This window comes from Diospyros lotus, chromosome 15, assembly GCF_014633365.1.
Source record: "Diospyros lotus cultivar Yz01 chromosome 15, ASM1463336v1, whole genome shotgun sequence".
Taxonomy (NCBI): domain Eukaryota; kingdom Viridiplantae; phylum Streptophyta; class Magnoliopsida; order Ericales; family Ebenaceae; genus Diospyros; species Diospyros lotus.
This window is the reverse complement of record NC_068352.1, coordinates 680,850-703,189: the sequence shown is the minus strand read 5'-3', so window position 1 is coordinate 703,189 and position 22,340 is coordinate 680,850. Positions and strand designations below refer to the sequence as shown.

At 34.9% G+C, this 22,340-nt stretch overlaps 1 protein-coding gene across 1 annotated transcript; it reads left to right on the top strand.

Annotated features, from left to right (window-relative positions):
* Nucleotides 1-3,181: 3,181 nt before the first annotated feature.
* LOC127792641 (uncharacterized) lies at nucleotides 3,182-22,122 on the top strand. Its single transcript, XM_052323230.1, has 16 exons — nucleotides 3,182-3,367; nucleotides 3,492-3,632; nucleotides 5,202-5,293; nucleotides 12,603-12,699; nucleotides 14,239-14,282; nucleotides 15,945-16,033; nucleotides 16,976-17,067; nucleotides 17,150-17,296; nucleotides 17,484-17,631; nucleotides 17,780-17,856; nucleotides 18,565-18,636; nucleotides 19,646-19,693; nucleotides 19,826-19,953; nucleotides 20,065-20,221; nucleotides 20,651-20,861; nucleotides 21,856-22,122. Exons 1-16 carry the CDS (start codon nucleotides 3,257-3,259, stop codon nucleotides 21,903-21,905), a joined length of 1,704 nt encoding a protein of 567 aa, XP_052179190.1. The 5' UTR covers nucleotides 3,182-3,256; the 3' UTR covers nucleotides 21,906-22,122.
* The last annotated feature ends 218 nt before the right edge of the window (nucleotides 22,123-22,340 follow it).

Genomic DNA, 22,340 nt, shown 5'->3' with positions numbered 1-22,340 from the left:
AAATATCTAATCAACAAATGATAAACACAGTTGTTAACGTGATAATTTTTTGGTGTTTCATCAGCTCTTTCTCTTTGATGTCTCCTCAACTCTTTTTTTGTTTTAGGGCTTTCTCAGTTTTCTCTCTCTTTGGCGTCTTCTCAACTCTTTATCTCCAATGTTTTCTCAATTCCTTCTATTTATTTGGTAAAGAAAGAGAGGTGGAGGATGGAAAAATAGATTTCGATAATCTAAAACCCACGAAAAGAATGGAAAAAAAAAAGAAGGGAGAAGAGGATGAAACTTAGTTTAAGATGGATTTTAGTGCAATCCATTGTTACCTTTATCTAGAACGTAGAAGGAGATGACAAAATAATGTCAACGTCACTTTTTTTTTCGTCTCTTCCATCAAATGTGCATAAAAAAAAAAAGATAATAATAATTGATAATAACAATAACAAGAGCAATTCAATGACAAATGATAGTTCCTAACAACGTGGTTGTTAAACTCTCGATTTTATAATTTTTTACACTAAAAATCCTTACGATTTTATGATTTTGAAGTTGAATCGCACTCGATTTTATAATTTTACATGTCGAAAACCCTCTTACAATTTTATGATTTTAACACCTTTAGCTAACAATGATGGTTTCATTGCAATGTGGGGCATCCGTTGAAAATTCAAGAATTATTTAAGGACATAATCATCTTTTATTTGGTCAACATTAGTATTTTTTAGTTAGCTCCCTCTTAAAAATGTCGGCCCCATAGTTTTTCAAAATTGCTAATTAGATAACGTTTAAACTATTGAATTAATCAGTCTAAGTCCTAAGAAAGCCTTTTGCATTATCCATGTGCAAATGGTACGCGGAGTGGTGGTCTAATATTATTTTGATAAATAATTTAAAATTAATACTATTTTGATATATTTTTTAAAAATATAATAATAAATAGTGAGAAAAAAAATAACATCGAGTGTAAACTGACCCTGATAGCCTTCCTTATCCCATTCTCTATTATATTATAAATAATTTATTTTCTATTTTAATTTTACTTTGAAAATTGTGTATATTCTAATATAACTCTATACTATTTTCTCTATTTGATTTTATATTTTATTTATTTATTAATAAACTTAAATTTATTTATTTTATTTTACATATAATTTTAACTGTTATAAAAATTTATTATTTATTTTACAATTTAATAATAAATATTACGGTATTAAATATTAATAATATTTAATATATTTTGTAAAAAAAATTATTTAACAAAATAATCAAATATACACATACACATAATCAATAATTAAATATACAAAATAATCAGATACATGCATATACATAATCAATATTCAAATATATAAAATAATCAAATACACACATATATAAAATTAATGATCAAATACACAAATCAATAATTAAATATACAAAATAATCAGATACACATGTACACAAAATTAATAATTAAATATACAAATTAATAACAAAATATACAAATACATAATATCACTTATCTAATACACAAATAAATAAAAAATTTAAAAATAAATCACAAACCACAAGCTATTTCGTGGAGTCATTTTGAAAGCCGTCATTGGTCACTACTTCATGATGGTTGCCGCAACCTCTATTGGTCGCTGCAACTGTTAGATCTGGTGGTCGATTTGTCTTCCATCGCACCTGCACCTCTTTTCTCTGGTTGATGTCATGTTTTTTTGGGTTTTGATGGTTGTTGTGCGGAGGTAGGGAGAGATGGTGATGGTGTCCTTGAAATCAATCACCATTGCTGGTGACCATTTTCAGCTTCGCTAAAAATTTAGCGATTGAATTTAGCAATGGTAAATGTTGTTAGAGGCATTATTTTGGGGGTGGTTCACCAAATTTGGATTTGATGATAGATTTAGCAAACTGGTGGAGTTAGCTTTATGAGAATTTAACATTGATGGGTATGGTATATATTGTAAAGCATGGATCAAAATCCTAAGTAAGTAACGTTGGCATGTTTAGTATTTTAAATACTTTCAAGTACTTAAAAATTTTCAAAAATATTCACTCGATCTAGATTATATGAAAATAGAAATGCAAAACGGATATAGAAAAATGATATTTTTCAAAAAAAAAAAAGGAAAAGGAAAAGGAAATGTGGGAAAACACATTAAAAAATGTAAAGGGGCATCTTTGTAAATATAAATTTTAATATAAAAATAATTATTCAATAAAAAGTAAACATAAATTTTGAAAAAAATTAAAAATTTTAAGATAGAAATAAAAAACATACGTGGTTAACGACAAAAATTTGTTTTGTCTATAACCTCTTTGTGGACAGAAACACGTTTTCAATATTTTACTAATATTATGAATATACCACGAAATATTTCTAAAACTATAGAAACAATCCAAAAAACACTTTTTGGTACTTTAGAAAATAAAATATTTTAAAAATGTTAAGAAAAACGTGCACGTGTATTTAAATGTGTCTCTCGCGTAAACAATATATAAGAAACTCTTAATTAGAACAAAAAAAGATTGGACAAAGATGAGTGGAAGGGAGAAAAGTAAGACGACAAAAATAATAGAAAATTACTTATAATCGACTATCAATAGAATGAGAGAAAAGAAGTCTAATTTTTTTTTTTTTTTTTGTGTCCCCGCCTCGATTTTATATTATTTGGTAAAGGTAAATTTATCTAAAAAAATAATTATATTTTCGTCACTTGAGAAACTTTATTAAGTTCAATGGTGGGAAAGTAATTCTCATAAAACACGAGAATGTAATTAATACCAAAAAAAAAATACATTTTTAGAAATGTAACATACGAACTGTAAAAATAACTTTTCTCCAATTAAGTATTTTAAAATTTAAGTTACATTTTCATACCCCAAACTTGACCTTAAGTCATTGAGTCGAATTTTCAAGAAAAATGTTATTAGTACATTCATTTTTGTATATTTTGGGTTACATAATGGAGTATTATGATAAAAAATCCTCTCATGAGGCGCATAGAAGCGCGTGAGGCACAGGGTATTTTGGTCATAATACCCCCTTATATAACTCAAGATGTACAAAATAGGGTGTACATCTAGCATGATTCAATTTTCAATGTATCGTGTTCAATATCTGAGTCCACAAAGCTAACAGGCCGAGGCCCAATCGGGGTCAGGCCCAGCCCATCCAACGAGTAGTTGTACTTTGTGCTCTGCAACTTGAATTCGGCTCCTGGGAAGAAGTGCTTTCGATTTCAGTGAGGCTCGGAGGAAGAAATTCGCGCTGGAAATGGTTGATCGAGACAGAGAGTGGGACTTTCACCTCAGGGCGTTATCTTCGAGTGCCAGAGATTCCAGTTTTGCCAATGATCCTGCTTCCGATCATTCTCTCCTGAATTCGGTTTGCTCTTCTCTTCGAATGCGTTTTTCTTTCAACTTGCAACTTCTTCTTTTGTTATCTTACAATTTCCCTTTCTTTGTGTGTAGATTTTGATGTGTTTGTTGTTATGTGTTTTTGTGATTAGGTGAAGAAGCTTCATGAATTGTGTAAAGCTGAGAAATCTGAAGATTTGATAGCCAGAGTTTACCCGCAGCTTAACAAAATTTTTCAACGCTCGGTGGCTTCAATTTCTCAATCTCAAACTTCTAACGGCCTTCTTTTACTGGTACTGGTTCATTGCCTGAATCTTTTTTAGTATTTCTTATTGTAAATAGTTGGAATTTGCCTGAAAGTATAACGATGGACTATGACTAAACTTGGATTTGTGGAGGAAAAAGTAAGAAAATAAAGTGAAGATAGGTTTATTCATTCATTTCTTTGGTTGGCTTCTAAAGTAGCTGAAAATGAATCGATATTTGTTGAAACATTTTTTTACCTTAAATGTGTTGCCAAGAAGGATTGGTACCTCTGAGAGGTTGGGCTTGTATAGATTGGCTGTCTCAACTACAAGATTTCTGAGAACAATCTGACATTTTTTGAGTTAGAAGGCCACACGAATAGCAAAAATCTCCAAATTTCTCGTACAAGAATTTGACGAGAATACTGTCCAAATCAGAGGGCTGAAGCTTGAAACCAGTTAAGAGATGTTTTAGTGATATTTAGTTGTACTCCAATGACTATGACTAAACTTGGATTTTTGGAGGAAAAAGAAAGAAAATAAAGTGAAGATAGGTTTGTTCATTCATTTCTTTGGTTGGCTTCAAAAGTAGTTGAAAATGAATTGATATTTGACAAAACATTTTTTACCTTAAATGCGTTGCCAAGAAGGATTGGTACCTCTGAGAGGTTGGGCTTGTACAGACTGGCTGTCTCAACTACAAGATTTCTGAGAACAATCTGACCTTTTATGAATTAGAAGGTCACACGAAGGCAAAAATCTCCCAATTTCTTATACAAGAATTTGAGACGAATATTGTCCAAATCAGAGCGCTGAAGCTTGAAACCAGTTAAGAGATGTTTTAGTGATATTTGGTTGTACTCCAATCTTAAAAATCACCAACCTGTCCCAAGAGTGAATCTGCAATCCACTTCTTCCAGATGGTCCAACAAATTTCAACCCTTTGAGCACTCGATATGTTCAACTTATTTGGAGGAAGACCATGGATCTGAACCTGGAAAGGAGAATGATCAAAGTTAATATCCGAAACTGTGCATCAGGGGTTCCACTGTTTCAACACTATGAGCTTGCCTCCTATATTTTGTGGTTTGTCCTTTTGCCGTATTTGGGTTTGGCCCCTGTTGGTGGTCCATCCAAAAGAATAAAAAAGAAAAAAAGAAGAGATTCTTTTGGCTTGTATGAATCTCTTTCAATCCCATTTGCTTGGTCAAATGATCCAAGCTAAAGCAGGCAATTAACCTTGCTATAAATGAAGCTACCTTGAGGGAAACCTTTATAACCCCTCCAAATATGATACCATTCATATAGCATTTGGAAGTTTGCCAAGCTTTGGACATTATTTTGAACACTTAAACTTGTGTATTGTTGACTATTTGTTGCTTTTATTGTTTTGACACATTGTCTCTTTTTCTTAAAGATCTATGTTTTCATATTTTCCTGGCACAGGTGATAACTTTTGATTCAGTTTAGTTCGACTTGAATTGACCACACCTTGGGAAAGTTTATGTTTCTTTTTAACTGTGCTAGTGCTCACTTTTTTAAAGTTTCTTTGGTTATTTTTCCGCTTCTCTCCTAGTTCTTCCTTTTGACATTGATTTACTCTTTATTGTTACTCAGGCCATTCTTCAATTTTTCCTTGATTTCGGGGAGGTGGTTCTACATGATGCTGATTCTAATCTGAGAACTTTTTTCCGTTCATGTTTGAGCCGGTAAGACGTAGTTAAATCATATTTCTTCTTCTAATATTTTATTTTTTGGTAAAGTCATGGTTCATCTATGAATTACTGTGAATCTGTAATGACACGTTACTGTTATGTTTGGTGTTAAGATAGAAATAGTACATTCTAAGGTAAAGAATAAAGAATAAAAAACAAGAAAATTGTCTCATCTTTTTTGAGAATTCAAAAAGAAAGGTATATGTAATGTACTTCTCTGACGTAGTGAGAAGAAGAAACAGCAAAATAAGTGCAGAATTTGGGCTAAAACAAAGATCAAAGCTGAAACAATAATACGAAAAGTAGGGTTTAGGAAAACATCAAACATTAAATTAGAATAAAAAGGCCGCATACAAAGTGTGTTAAAATACTATTTATAGTAGGGTTATGCCAGTAATAAATTCCAGCTGTTAACAGCTAAGGAATCCTTCCAATCTTAGTTGTTCATGTATATTAAAACGTCACATGACTACTTATTAAAGCTAATAACATAGATACTAACCATAAGCTAAACAAATAAGAAAAATAAAAACACCAGTAAATCAAAGAATATGCTCCTGCATCATTCTTTATGCACAAGGTAGCTGGGGTGGGGTGGGTTACTGGCTTTGATGTAGGCAGTGAGATGAACAGCGAGGTGGAGGTCTCTCATTTTCTTTTGTGGATGGCACCATTATTTTCTAAAACTTCCTAGCCAGTAAGGTGAGGTTCTGTCAAATGTCAAGCCATTCATTGTTTTGAAGTGGTTGGTCTGTTCTGGGTGAATCTAGGTAAGAGTGAAATTGTTGTCCCATAATCTGGATCTGCCTTTAGGTTTGCAATTCAAGGTAGAATTGTTTGGCATGTATCATTGAGAATACAATGAGAGTTTGTGGCTTGTACAAAATAAGCTTACACTTGTTGGAATTACTCTTTCTAGTCTTCCTACTTGTGCTATGTCAATTTTAACTATCCCTTTCTATTGGTGAATAGACTTGACATTTACAAAGGGATTTCCTCTCGGGTGATGAAAGATGGATTTAACTTTTAGTTAATTGGGGTAAGATTGTAGTTGATAAGCTGTTGGAGGGTTGGGGACTAGGAAGCTTAAGTTTTATAAACTTGGCTCGGTTGGGAACATAAGCTTAGGTGATTTGTTCATGAGGTGGTAGCTCGTGGAGTGAAGTTGTAGCATGAAAGTATGTGTGCCTGATTAATAGTTGGAGCATGGGCATATTCCTTGAGGGCTATTATGAGAGTGTGGAGTGCTTTCTACAATCAGGTAGGTTTTGAAGCAGGCCCAGTTCTAGAGTTAAGTACTAGAAAGATATATGATGTCTTAGTTGTATGCATAGCAAAATTTTCCCTGATCTTTGCTAGTTGGATAGAAGATGAAGGATTATTTCTCCTTTTCTTCTGGGAGTCTTGTCTGGTCTCCCTAGTTTAGATGAAATTTTCAGCATTGGGAATTTATTCCCTGATAAGTTTTTATTTTTTAAGTAAGCTGGGTACACAATTAGGTGACTTGGTAGGGGGAGGACAGATCAGTTTGGTGTTCTTCCTGGAAGGATCTTTTCTGTCACTCATTATATGGAACCTTTTGCAATGAAGGAGAATAGGCCTCTCTCTTTTGGAAGGGTTTATGAATATCAAGTGCTTCCCCATGGTCACCTTTTTTTTGTTTGGACTACCACTTTGGGTTCTATTTTTTATGATATGACATTCTGTAGGAGTGAGGCTGAGAGGTTACAGGTTACAAACTGTTATTACTTGTGGAAGATGGTTGTGGAATTTATTGAGCATCAACTTTTACATTGTATAGTTTCTTAAGGTGGTTGTATTTTTTTTTCCCCCCTTGTGTATTCAATGGTTCAGACCAGCCCTCAATTTTGGATTTTCTTTTTTAACTTAGGGTTGTGCATGTCTAAGAGGAGTTGTAGCCATGTCTAGGACATTGTAAGTATGATGACCCCAGCCGAGGAAACCAAGAGGAAGTGTCAGAAATAATGGTACCTGCTAGAGTCATGAAGGAAAACACCACAATCATCTCATAATCGACATCAGGGTTATATATACAAAACTGTATATCAAGTATTGTCATATACAACAGGACCATACACCCATAGCATCTCAAAAGAAAATAACACATGACCCTCAAAAGAACAAAACGTCTACTGACTAAGTCATATGCACCATGATCATGTAACAACATGCACCCATGATATGCTAGAATCAAGCCACAAATGAACTTGTATAATGAATAAGGGCATGTTCCCACAACCTTTGCTATAAATATAATCATACCAAGGGATCTAAGTCCCACATGAGTCCAGTATTATAGCCCACTCGAGCTTCTAGCTTGACACCGTAAAAGAGATCGAAGTCTCACACGAGTTCAGCATTGCAACCCACTCGAGCTTTACACAAGTCTGGCATTACAGCCCACTCCAGCTTCCGGCTTAATGCCGTGAAGGATATATCCTAGCAGATCCTATCCACGGAGCGTAGGGGTGTTCAAAAAAACCGGTGCACCGCGAAAACCAGCCAAACCAAACCGAACCGATCGATTTTTTTTTTTTTTTTGCGATCCAAAACGGTTTGGTGGTTATACAAACTGCACGGTTTGCGGTTTGTACGGTTGGCGGTTTGGTTTAAAACCAAACCGCCCAAGAAAATATAAAAAATATATTATAATAAAAATCATCCAAACAACCCCTACAACCCTTATTATTATAAAATTTTTATAATAATATATAACTATTATAATTGCCAACCAATTATAATAGTTTATAATAATATATAATTATTCTTTCCAATATTTTTATATTATATTATATGTTGTTAATAGTTATTTTCAAACCGCGGTAAACCGCACCAAACCAGACTGCAAATGCGGTCTGGTTTGATCAGAAAACCGCACTAGCGGTTTGGCTTGCTGAAAATGGTTCAGACCGGTCAAACCGCACCATGAACACCCCTAGCAGCGCGCATCAAGTATCATATGTCTTCCCAAAACCATGCCATGTATAAGCATAAACATCATATCCCACAAAACCCATGCATTGGACCACTTATATATAACATGCACAATGCCAAGCATAATCATATAACCATGTTTGAAATGCATAGGGTACACTCAAGGATAGGGAAACATGACTAAAGAGGAAGAAAAAAGGGCATTTAAGCTTATAGGAAGTATTTGACCAAAAACTGGAGCAATCGGTCGACAGACAAAATAAAAAAAACTCCCAGAACTCTGCTTCTCACAGTCAAAACCATGGCAAGATGGTTCAAAACCTTGCCAAATCTTCATCCTAGCAAAAGAGGCATCATTCCCAAGAAAAGTAGGGAGAATAAGTCCCATTGGGAGCATTTACAAGGAGATTAACCAAGAGGAAGGAAGTAAATTACAATCATGTAGCTACTTTGCAACTCAAAACAGAGAGGTTTATGAAAATCATTTCAAAGATTGAAATACAAGCTTTCCAATCAATAGAAAGGAAGAGAACTTGCCTTAGCTTCCTTCTTAATCAATTCCTAGCCCTTCTTTACCTTCAACCTGACTTATAGGCTGCCATACGAGGAAGATTAGATCCTTTTTAAGCCACAAAACAGAGGAAAACAGAGTTTCTAAGCTAAGGATGGCTGGAAATTGAATCCCTACCGATTAATTCCCTTCCTTGAGAACCCTATCAGCCACAAGAAGAAGAGAATTGGAAGAGAGAAGAACCCTAGCAGCTGGAGAAGCCTCTCCCGATCTTCCACCGCCTCAAATTGCTTCTTCTTCAAACATTTGTTCTCTATATATGTTTACCTAATATTTTGCTTTAATTTAATCCCCCCCATTTCCCACCCACTTAAGTATATTTAAATCCCACATTTGCATTTAATTTCAATGAATTTGAGGGGTATCAACCTTGCATTTCAGCAACCCCTCCTCACCCCACCAATTTTGACTTGCTTACTTCCCTTGACTTGACTTTTCCACCCCCTTGGCTTGTTCTTCTTTGACTTGTCAAGCCCATTCCCTTTGACTTCCTTAATTCCTCCTTAGTCCTTTAAGCCTCACCTTGCACCTATCAAATAATTCTCCAAGTTATTTCTCACATGATAAGAAATTCCTAGAATAATACTGTCTAAGCAGCCATAACATACTAATGGGACGGGACGTTACAGTAATTTTTTTTTTTTGTCATGTGGTGGATGTGGCACAAAAGGAATTTGAGTGCTTTTAACAGAGTTGGGAATTCATTTCCTAGTGTCAAACTGTTTTGTATCTTTGAAACCTTGTAGATTGTTTTGCATCCTTGAAACCTGCTCCGTTCATCTTGTAGAGTGTTTTTAATGATTTGTTATTACTGAAAAAAGAAAGGTCCCTAATTTTCTCTTTAACTTTGGTTGGAGAGGTGTCAGAGGACTCTTACATTCTCTCTCAACACCTTTATGCATTTCATGGATAAAAAACCTACATGTAAGACAGTTGAGTGCTTTTTGTATCGGAGTCCTTTTTGTATCGGTCATGCCCTATCCTTGCACTTTTATAACATGATTAATTATCAAAAAAGATATTAGTATTATCTTCCCCTTCTTTCTTTTACATTTATGGAAAATGTGTCCCTGGGCTTGTGTGTGAACAGTTTTGACTGTGATCTCCTGCATTTAAAACTAAATATTTACATTCTTGAGGTTCTATCTACGTGTTAGAAATGCAAATTTAGGAGCTGAAGTTGATCTCCATGCATACACTTTAATGGCATATATTATCTGGGAAAATAACTGCTTTTGATAAGTGATTGTGGTGCTTTGATTAAGGAGCTTCCTCTGAAACTTTTCCTCTATGAACTCCTGCATTTTACTAGGGTTCCACCAACAATTTATTTTATCACAATTCAAAGGTACTGCAATCCGAGCATCAAATATCAACATCATCTATTGATTATTTTTTAATCAAATGGGAGAATGGAAACCCTGGTCGCATAAGTGTCTAAGGTTTCACTGGAAACAAAATAAAAAAAGATTTGTTTAAGCAGTTCCTAGATCTAGGTGAATATATTAGTGAAAGCTTGATTTTCATTGGTTTTTGACTATTGATCTATGGGTGGATATCAACTTGAGTCATGTGGCGCTAAGTTTTGATTAGCATTGTGAAGCCAGAAGATTCTTTAACTTGTGCACCAGATCTAGGCTCAAACAATTGTTGGAAGCTTGGTTCCAGTGCTGAGTACCAACCAACCCAAATATAATTTTGTGGCAAGGTGAGAAAAATTGAACAAATTTGAGGATAAAATTCGGAGCATGTGGTTGGAAACAATGATTGATTTAACATAGAGATGAGGATAGAGATGATGAATTTTCTATCTTGCAGTCTGAAAAACAATGTTGAATAAAAGAGAAAAGTGTCAAGTGGAATTTAAAAATAAAATCATGTAATTGGACAGACAAAGAAGTGTCAATTAAGTTGTTAATAGAAATTAGAATTGTAAACATAGTTTGAAGCAGATGGTGAGCCTTGGTAGCAACAATAAGGTTGCTCCTTTGTGACCAGAAGGTCGTGGGTTTGAGTTATGGAAGAGCCTCTCCACAAAAAAAGCAAGGGAAAAGTTGCACACAAATATGACTCTCTCCTGACCCTTGCAAAGTGGGTTGTCTTGTGCCTTGGGGGTGCCCTTTTAAACATCAATTGAAGGAAAAGCTTTCTCTACATGTCCTAAGAATGTCAAATAGATATGGATTATGAATAAATTACAAAAAGCAAAGTAATAAAGAAACTGATATGTTTATTGCTAATGCTTGTGTAGAAAAAAGACCAGCTATATCTTGCTTTTAACTAAGAGCTTTTTAAATTTCTCTTCTAACACGATCTTACTTTATTTTTGTAAACTAAATAATTAAGAAAAAGACGTATTGTCGACGTCGGAAATTGGTTGATCGTGATTCGTTTGCCCGCACTGATGAAATGAACACAAAAAGGAAGAAGAGAAGGCGTACCAAGGAATTTGAAGTGGTTCGGTGAGTGTTCCGGCGGCTGGCACTTGCAAGTACTCTGACGCTTAAGTAAGTAAGAGAGTAAAGAGAAAGCTTTGTATCAGTAGGTTAGCAAGGAAAGCATACATTGGCTTTGAAAATAGCTTATTGATATAGGAGGAGGAGATGTCCCTCCGTACGCATGCGTTGTGCATCTGCAGGTGATGAGACTGAATATTGGCGCCAGTGGGGGTTCCCAGGTGGCAGCATGGTATTGACCGGACCCTCATTAACGTGAATGGAGTCGGGCACGTGAATACCCAGTAGAGGCTGCAATGATATTGTTGTAGGCTAGTATAGGCCAGGATGAGACCGGCATAGGCCAAGACATGGGTCGAGAGAGAGGGGACGGATTGGGCCCTGGACAGTCCAGCCAGAATGATGCCTAGCTCACGACTATTCTCTAGTTATTCCGTGGTCCTCTTGCATATGCGAGCTTAATGGTCAGCCTGCGAGCTAAGATCGTCGTTGGGAGCTCGCATGGTTCTGCAGTCTGCAAACTGAGAGCGTTGCTGGGAGTTCACATGGTTCCACGGTCTGAGCTCGGAGTTAGGCTACGTGCGACCTAGCTCTGACGACCTCGGCGTTGGGCCTATTTGGGCTTTAGGAGGTTGGGCCGACCTGCTGAATCGAGACCAGCCTGCTTCATGCGATCAGAAAATACATATAACACGTATATACTACAGACTTCATTATAAGATTCTATGTTTCAGATCATTATACATTGATCTTTTCATCTGAGATGAATGATCCCCCTCATAAAATTTTTGTATTTGCAATTTCAATTTTTAGAAAGTAATGCAGAGTCTCAACACTGTTGGCTGGAACTTCAAGTTCCTGAAATTATTCTCCTGTTTTTTGCTCTTGAGAAGAATAAGATTAGGGTGGAGTAAGAGAAAATAACATAAAAGACTACCATTGCTGCTCTTCTCGCTTGTTAGAGCTATTTGTGATTTTACCACCACCCAGATGCCTGTTTGTAACTTAGCACAGGCTACAGCCTTCCCTTCAATTGCTTTTTTCTTCTTTTTTCCCCCCTTTTCTTACAGAGAGCAAAATTATAAAGTATTTATGACCTCATATTAATCCTTCTTTTATATTTTCCCCTGAGAATTTTGTTTCAGGAGAAGATTCACATGCAATCTTTAGGTGGTGATGTTGTGCTCTATGCTTTTTAACTCTATCAAGAAAACTTGAATCTATTTTCATTGTTGGCAATTGCTCTCTTAAAATAATATGCCATTCTTATCATACATTTGATAGTCAACTGATGGCATCCTGTTCCAATGTCTGATTCCAGTGAGTTTGCAGACCCTGCTGTTGCAGAAGCAACAATAGATTTTCTCAATCTCAACCAGAAAAAACTTCTGACTTCTTTTCCTACGTTGCTCCCTCAGGTATGATCTGAGGTTTTTGCATTCTTATTTACAAATATCAAATGCAAAAGACTGTAATTCCCTGCATGAAAATCAGAGAATACTAACCAGCTTATTGGAACTTTAACTTCAACTTTGGAATTTATGTTTTTATGCAACTGTATGTATAGAATTTCATGGGCTCACTATAATGACTACTTTGCCATTAGTTTATCAGTGATGATTTTTAATGTCTCATAAATAAAATGCACTCCTCATCCAAGTGATGTGACTGAAGGGAAAGCTTCTATATGCAATGTATTTAACAGCCAAGGGTGAGGATGGACCGTGAATAACCAACCTTAGTAATATCCCCTGAACTGAGTCCGATACTGCAGTCTAATGAGTGGTTTTGTCAGTGACCTAAAAGGATAGCCCATTAAAAGACAGAAATTCTTGGCAATCTTTTTTGCTTTCCACATTAATAGATTCTAAGCTCCTCTTATCTCTGCAGTACCTTCAACCTAAAATAATGTACTAATATTTGGGGATGTATGAGTTTTATGTTGTCATCTTATGCTGAATTGGCGTCACACCAAGCTTCTGGCTTTTTTCTATCTTTACTTAATGAAAATGAGCTTTTGTCCTTCATTAATCCCTCTATAATCTCCTTTCAACTTCTCAGACCTTGCCCAATTTAGAGTGCACCCAAAAACAAAATGTGCTGAAAAAATGCTGCCATAATGTTGTGTGTCCTTGTGCCGTGACTATGTTTTCAGAATCATTTTTAATTAAATAGCAGTTGAACTTGGAATTGGAATCACTAATTAAACTCACACACAGCATGCCATATTCTTAATTGTTTTCTTATATAGTAGCTATTGAGTAGTTTGAAATTGAAATCAATTAATTTCATAAAAATATAATTTGGTGAGGCACTCACAAAAATATACAAAGATTGAAGTTATTTCAATTATTAGATTAGGTATTTGTTAGTGAATTCTTAAAAGATATCATTTCAACTGAAGTACAGCTCAAATATTCTATTATCATCATCAAGCTATAAGTGATTTGATGAATCAACCTCTTTGTTAACTGGAAATTTCTGCAGTAATTTATGGGCCAAATACACTTTGGTAATAATGGTTCTGACCATGTGTAGAAGGTTGGCGTCTGTGTTGTGAAAATAATAGTTTTGATATGTGAGATGGGAGAGTAGGAGTTAAAATATGTAATAGAACTAAAGTGAGTGAGAAAAAATCCAAGTGAGCAAATGGGTGGCCAAGTAACTAAAGGGCATCCTAATGCTCAAGATTATCCTGTTGCATCATCAACTTTTTGAGTTATGACTCCTTTAGAATGCCTTTTATATGCAAATAATGACAACTTGAGACTGACTGACTCAGTTCTGAAGTTCTATTATGCACTGAACCAATACGACAGCCATTTAATAGACATTTTACCTTTGTGAATTTTATGACTACAGAGTTTAGGTCTTGATGGATCTAATGTAATAAGAAATATGAAACATGGACATAAAATTATTGCCATAACTCTGTAATTTCAATCTTGCATTTGCAGTTTTTCCCATTAATGCTCAAGCTAATTGCGTGGAACGGAGAGAAGTAAGTTCTTGGGCTATCCTTTTGTTCTATTCTTTTCAAAGATATTTCTGTTGAGCAGAAAACTTATTTTTTAAGTAACTTATTTTATTGGAAATGGTCGTAGTTTTGATTAGCACAAATTTTGTTGATCTTTTTACCACTTTCATTGCACAATTTAGTGATAGCTGATTGGATTTACTTCTGTGGTGTACATTGCCAGCTAGTAATTAAATCACACCATCATTAATGGTGCTTCAAAAAATATGTATTCTATTTTCTACTTGAGTATTTTGTGTGATGGTAAAAATCCTTAAAAGTAAAACTGAAAGTTTTATTCATTCAGGGGAAAAAAAAAGAAGGTTCTGTTAGACAGCTATAAAACCATCTTTGTTGCATGCCTAAAATTTTTGAATAGTTAGGTACCAACATGCAAAATATGAATGTCATTGAGACGATGACATTATGGTGGATATGTAGTAGATAAGAAAATACAATATTAAAAACGAGATTCTTTATACTAAGGTTAGCATGGCAACTACTGATGATACAATATGCAATACTCAATTAAGATAGTTTGACCATGTGAAAAAAAAGACCAATAGATGTGCAAGACAAGTGGATGGAATGAAATAAGTTTGTAGTCCGAAAAGTAGAGAAAAAGTAAAACAACTAGGTGGAAAACCCTTGGACAACATAATATGGGTTAATATGGCCTTATAGAAGATATGGCCAAGAATAGAGATGATTAGAGAGCTAGGATTCATGTTGCTTACCCCACATGGTGGGATTAAGGTTTTCAATGGTATTGTTGTTGTTTTAAGTTATGTGCCCCTTATTTTATAACTGGGGCAATGTGAACCATATAAAAGGACTATGAGATCTGTTATGTAATAGTGACATAATAGTTTTCGATGATATTGTTGTTGTTGTTTAAGTTATTGTGCCCCTTCCGTTTTATAACTGGGGCAAGTGTGAACTTTTACATAATATAATTAATGCTGATGTCAAATGAGAGAGAGAGAGCAGTTCATAACAGTTTTATGTCATTGGGATCCCAAAAGAAATATTGCAATGAAATAGGGAAAAAAAATAGGATCCAGATTTGCTACCCACCCTCTAATTTCTTTCAAATTGAATTTTATTGGATCTGGGCACTAGCACTTAACAAGCCATCTCGTGTAAGCCTTTTTGTGACATCCATGACTTAATTCCTGTTCTGCAGGAGATTGTAAGTTTGACCATAATAGTAATCAAAGGGACAGGAGTAAAATAGGGTCAGGTGCATGAATGAATGAACGCACGTTCTTGTAAGTTGACAACCCAGGGGAGGAGAAGAACAATAACATAGAAGGATTGATGAAATTTGGTCCTGGCCTCACTGTTATTATTATTATTTTCTTAGATTTTATTGGAGTTTCTTTCCAAGAACTGTGATTCTGATCTTATTCCTTGGTGTCTTCTGTGTATCTTCTTTTTTGCAAAGTTCTCCATCCTTATTTCATCCATATGCACAAATGTGTATAAGCCGAAATGCAATTTGACAACTGAAACCATATATTTAATTTGGTATTTGGTTTTATTTTTTACATACAAATTGTATAAACCATGACAAACAGAATGCTCCTAGATAATTTGCACTGAATTTGCAGCATGAGCATTACTGACTGACTGAATGTTAAACAGATTAGAAAAATCATTTCTGAGGGTGTTTCCTGCATTGATGTCCCCTGGGTCACTTCTTCCACTGTTCCCATCTCTTGTAGACTTACCAAGTGAGTTTGAACATGGATTCCATTCTAGCTATATTTTGCTGTTTTCTTCTTCCTTTTTCCTTTCTTTTTGAGTGCTTACCTTCTCTTGCATCACTAATTGAAGCTTTGCTGCTTTGTTAGCTGCCTGGCCATTGTACTTCACTACCATTGATATCTTGATGTAGTCAAAGAGTTTTGCCATGAGAGCCTTCAAGAAGAAATTTTTAGGAGTTGAAAAAAATCTGTGGAAGGGTTTCTTTCCCTACAATTGACAAGCAAATTCAAATTCTCTTTTTGTTAAAGTAGGTAATAACTATTGCACTGAAACTCAGCAATGCTTGTCATGCTACTGAATGTACTTTTTTGAACATTTGAATATGGCCTAATCATGTTTCTACAGTTGGCTTTTATTAAGAATATTTATTTGTTTCACCAAATTTTTTAAGGCTTGGTATACCTAGAAAATGAGGAATTGTTTGACATGGCTAGTATCATTAGTTGTTGTTCAACTTGTATTCAGAAATTGGTTTCTTGAAATTAAAAGATGAGAAAACAAAATTTGGGCCAACATGACTATTTTTCAACTTTAACAGAGATGCTGAAGTGCACATATAAAATTGTAACCTTTTTCTTTGGTATGACATAATCCTGGCAACTGTTTTAAGAGGCTATGGTGGTGTGACATATAAGTGTGAAGACCTTTCTGTTTTAAGAGGCTATGGTGGTGTGACATGTTAGAATTTCATTTTCTCCCACAAATTTCATTTTCTTTTTCATGGCAAAGAGTTTGTGCAAATTAACTTTCACAGGTGTTTTGGTGGTATCCATATGAACAAAATATGTGAAACTTGCCCGTTACTCTTACATAGAGCTTGATTTTGATTGTACCCAATTGAGGAATCAAAATTTTATTTTTTTCTTCCCCTTATTTAATTTAACATGTGTCCCTTGATTTTCTATCAGTACTGGTGGTGGCATTAGAAAAGGTGGAACGGAACTCAGGATCATTGATTGGCAGCAGCATAGCTTCACTCCAGAAGAGTACGGCTCCTGAGGTTATTTTTGGAACTTCAGGAAATATATACTAGAAAAAGTTAGCACTTGTGATCACAATTGACAATATCCTCTTGGATGCAGATGCTGCTTGCGCTTATGGATGAAGCTTATACTGGATCAACTATAGGGGATGGAGGGGCAGACTCTGAATCTGAGGATAGCAATACAATGGCTGTTGTTGATCCACTGTTTCTTGATCTCCTCAAGGATGAAAATGATGGTCTTGCTGTATGGTCCCTTCTGTTTATTATCTTTGATATTGCATATTTGAAGAATGGGATGCATGGAGAAATTAAATATTAATGTTGCCATGTAATTACAAGGAATGAATTACTGAAATGATTTCTGCTTCTCAATTTTTGCTTCATTGTCAAGCTTAAGAACTTGATTCTTAACAGCCTAGTTGATTCTTTAGGAGCGCCATTGGGCTTCTCCTATGGTCACTGCAGTATTGCAGGCTGCTGCAAACACCCCCCAGTCTGATAGGCTGAAAGAAGCACTCAAGATGACACCTCAATTTCTTGATGCTTACTTTGCTATAGCTGTGCGAGATGTTAATGATTGTAAGTTCAACTGTTTCATATCTTGATTTTTAAACAAAGTCATTCTTTCATTGTGTAGAGGAAACCTCCTTTTGCAAAACGTACGAGAAGGATAATGAAATATAATTCCTTATAAATGGCGCCTTATGATAGTTATTCTCTCTTGCAGCTTTAATATGTGCATTAGTTCCCCTACTTATGGCAAGAAATTCCACTCTCTTTCCAGATAAAGTGTTCTCTTATGAGGTAGTTTTAATTAGTTTTATCTTTACATAATTTCTATTTTGGTTTTCCTGTATGGCTTGTCCTGGCAAACATTGTGATATATATTTGGATGCTAAAAGGGGTTGAAAGCATGAAATCAATGGTGTCTTTTTTTCTTTTTATAGTCTCTTTCTTTTTAGTCATGCAACTTGCCCAAATCTTTCCTTGTACCATATGCAAATGCATAATAAGAAAAATAAAGATAACAATGTGCATTACCTATAGCAGATAATTGTTATGAATATATCTTTTATCTTAGCGTCACCATTTTGGTTGTATAGATGATGTTCCCTTTTAGTAAAAATCTATGTTTCATTAGCAGCACAATGCTATCACCCCCCCCCCCCCCCTTCCCGTGTTTTTCCTTTATTTGGAAATATATTTTTCCCAAAACCAAGATGTCAAGCCTTAATCCCTACATGAGTTCTAGCTCACCTATCATTTTTATCTATGGTCTTATTTTATAACTTTAGAAATATATTCTGTCCATCTTGTTTAATTTTTATTTGATATTTGGCTGTCTACAGAAATAAAAAAAATGTTGTTTTTCAGCCAGGGAATTTGACAGACATTTATGAAATAGAAAATTGCAAATTGGTTGCATTTCTGCATGCTACAGTTTTTTTTTTTTTTTTTAATTGATTATATTTTGTGATTGAAACACTCATGGTATTCTGTCCATGTTTACAGGTTCAAAAGAGGCTCTTACAATTTATGCTTGCTGCATTTGATCGATCACCTAATTTTGTTGCACTTCTAAAGGTATTCTCCTAGAACAATTGTGGCAACAAATATTTTATATTATAAGCTCATTATTTACTTTTATTCTTACCTAGTATGTGGCAAGGGATCATTTTGTTTCTTTTGTATTTAATAATATGCTACCTGAAGATACGTGGTTATGTTGCTCAATTCCCAGGAGAGAGTTGTTTTGTATGTTGGTTTTGGAGACCATGGAGAATTTAAAAAAGGGTAAATTACAATGGCAATCCCTAATAAGTGGTTTAAAGACATTAGGCATCACCTTCAAAAATTACAATTACCTCCCTTACTAGCATTTGTCTCTTTATGGTTAGTAACCAAATTAATTACCATTTTACCCATTAAATACAATACTTTAATTTATTCAAAAAAATTATAAAAGCAAATTTTGAAAAAACAAATTTTATTCTGTATATAAACCTTTACATCAGAAAATTTTGTGCAAAAATCTGAGAAAGATGGATAAAAACTTATATACAAAATTATAATTTAAAATTTTGATTGTATAAAATTTTCTTTTTTAATGATCATATAAAAAAATTGTATAGACGCTTCTATACAAATGTATGGTAAAAATTTGTATAATTATTTTGTATAAAAATTTTGGTTGTGTAAAATTTTTGTACAATTTTTTTTTTTTTTTGCAAGCTATAGTATAACATTTGTTTTCATTATATAATAAATATGAAGATGTGCATGGAGGACATTGCTTTGGAGAAAGAAATACAATAACAAGAAGACAGCAACATAGGACATTGCTGTCTTGTTTCTACCTTTGAGGCGCTGAATTGATATCCTCTCTGACTTATTTCTGTGTGCAAGTATATCCATGAAATCTCAAAAGGAATGCTTGCCAACCTAGTGAGCATGCAATATGTGGGCGACTTTTAAATGGTTCTGCTGGAATGTTGTTGCATGGAAGATTTTGATTCTTTCTTTTTCCTCAATACTTCAATGATATATATATATATATATTATATATATATATATTAACTTTAATCTTCTGCAGAAGCCTATTATCAACAGACTTGGAGAAGCTTATGACAACCCTGCAAAGGTTAGTTAAAAAAGAAACAAAACCACCCTCTCTCTGAGGTTGGGGGATAGGAAACTTGAGAAAGAGTTACTTTCTTATACATGGATTGCATTATAAACAATGTGCATTTATCATATTTATATTATATTACAGATGGAGTTGGCATTACAATTGTCCTGGGCCATAGGGGAACATGGAGGGGGTGGCGAATCTCACAAAGATGCAGCTCGTGAACTTTTTGAGAGTTTGGAACTACTGTTGTATGAAAATCTTTCATCCAGGTTATTTTTCAGAGCTTAAGCTTGTTTGTGTTGTGTGATATACCTGCTTATGCATTTTGCTGTGGCAGGCCGACTTTTATATATCTTTGTTCCATGTTAATTGTTTGGCAGTCGCCTGGGCCTAGGGGAGTCAGCACCTAGCTCTGGTCGTTCAACATCCAGAAAAGCAACACACTCGAGACTTCTATGTTTTGTTATAACAGCAATAGCAAAGCTTGCCACTCATCACCACGAATTACTTCCAAGGGCCCGGGTAGCTCTAACCAAGGTTAATCTTGTTAGTTGCGTTTGAAATTTTTTATGGAAATGAGTTTGCGTCTCCTTATCAGTTATCTGCAACCACATGCTAGATTTCCTCCCAACGGGATTCATATAAGCCTGGAAACTGTCCTCAATATTTTTGTTTTCTTTTGTTTCCTACCCAGTTGTGGGCGGAATCAAATCAAGTACCAGTTGAACACTGGTTACATGAAGTCATTTTCTGCTTCTCAGTTCCTTCATTAAACCCGTACTCTAACCTCACAATAGAGTTGCTCTCCAGGGGATGGATTCATATTAGCATGGAAATTGGGCTCAAAATACTTTTTGAGGATAGAAAATTTGGGAAATCCTATGGGAATGGTGATATGCGATTGTTTTATATGTTACCTAAACATTTGAGTACATGATTTGGTGAGCATAAGTTCCTGTATGACAGGTGGCTCGTTCTAAAATATCGGATGTGAGGGTCTGGAGGCGAGCTCGTGATTATCTGGGTTTAATGAATGAACCTGCAATATGTTTGTCGATCTTGGGTCCTTCACGGCCTTCGCACGGGTACAAACAGAACCCAGGCACTGTCAATTGGAATGAAGGTGCCAAGAAAATTGTTGCTGATATACCCTTTTACATTCTCAGTGAACAAGAAGGTAATGAAAATCTCATTCCAAAAATATGAGTACTCTCATTTGCATGCTTGGCTGGACTACATTTCTCTTTCAACTTGTGAGAAAATTTCTATTTCTGGTTGCTACATCTTTCATAGTACCACTTGCATTTGGAAACTAAAATTCCTGCTGGTATTGGGTCTTGGGTTTGAACTTTTTTAAAATTTCAATCAATTTTCTCCATCATGGAGTTAGTTTAATTACGATATGTCTGATATCCCATTAGCATGGTAACGTGGTATCATTTGGTATCATTGTTATTGATGATGCACAAAAACTACCACCAATGTATTTACAGAGAAAGGGACGGACCAAATGGCGGGGAACTCTGGCTTTAGATCACTGGTCTTGATAGACTGCAAAAGTGAGACTACCCCGATGCTGGCCACTCCGATACTTAAGTCAGATGTGGAGCAATAGAGGAGAAACAATGGAGCTAGAGATAGTTTGTGAACATAATTGAGAATGCTTACCTAGAGGAGAAATCCTCATCTATTTATAGTAGTATAAAGATAATCCTTTGCTTAGAATTTGGTTTCCCTTTTAAACAACGTTTAGCAATGGTTATCCTAAACAATTTCAAGGAGATAAGATTTACTCCTTAAAACTTCATTCCTAGGATTTAAGAGAATGTGTTTATCCCAAATTTATTGAGATTAGGATAAATTGTCAGATTAAAAGAAGTCAACCAAGATCACGAGTTTATGCCTTACTTCTAGTGGAAATCCTAGTTGAATTAGGTAATCCTGAGTAAGATTGGTTGCCCTTGGCTCTATAGAAGACCTTCCATTCGGCCGAGCAAGGCCCTTGTAAAATACCAAGGCCAAAGGTGGCCAAGCCAAGCCAGTGGACCGAGGCCAAGTGTGACCTGGTTATTGGGCCAAGGTTGAACGTGGTTCATGTAAAATGTACACGTCAACTAAATTAAATCTCGAGTACCATCATCAGTTACATTGAGTATTTTCTCCTGTTGCAGGCCCACCCTTCCATGACTTCTCATTCTCGGACATCCTTCCAGGAAGATAATGCAGATGACTTTGAAGCCAGAATTTTGCATCATCAGACCTTTCCCTATTTTTCTTGGCTCAGGACAGTTGAGACTGGAGGTATATTATGAATAATATGACATCTGCAAGTATTTGTATCTGCTGATAATATGATTTTCTGAAATCTTTGGTTCTTCGATTGTGGATGCTTGGTATGTGTTCTCAATTTACTTAATTCACTTGATTTTTGGTGGTCTTGTTAGAGCTTCCTAGTATTAAGCTTAGGACCATCATAACTGTTGAATATTGCTGCTGATACAGGTATTAATTAATTTGCTTAATACAACAACATAGCATCGCTTAATTCTATTAAGGTAATATTTGTTAATCAAGATATAGATAAAATAAGTGAAATATGAAAAGTATTACTGACAAAAGTGTTTTTAATTGTGTTTGTTAAATTTTTCTGACGATC

Coding starts and splice junctions, on each gene's coding strand:
- LOC127792641 (XM_052323230.1), top strand. CDS start 3,257: ATGGTTGATCGAGACAGAGAGTGGGACTTTCACCTCAGGGCGTTATCT. Junction 12,700..14,238: donor TTCCTACGTTGCTCCCTCAG/GTATGATCTGAG, acceptor TTGCATTTGCAG/TTTTTCCCATTAATGCTCAA. Junction 20,222..20,650: donor CCCGGGTAGCTCTAACCAAG/GTTAATCTTGTT, acceptor CCTGTATGACAG/GTGGCTCGTTCTAAAATATC.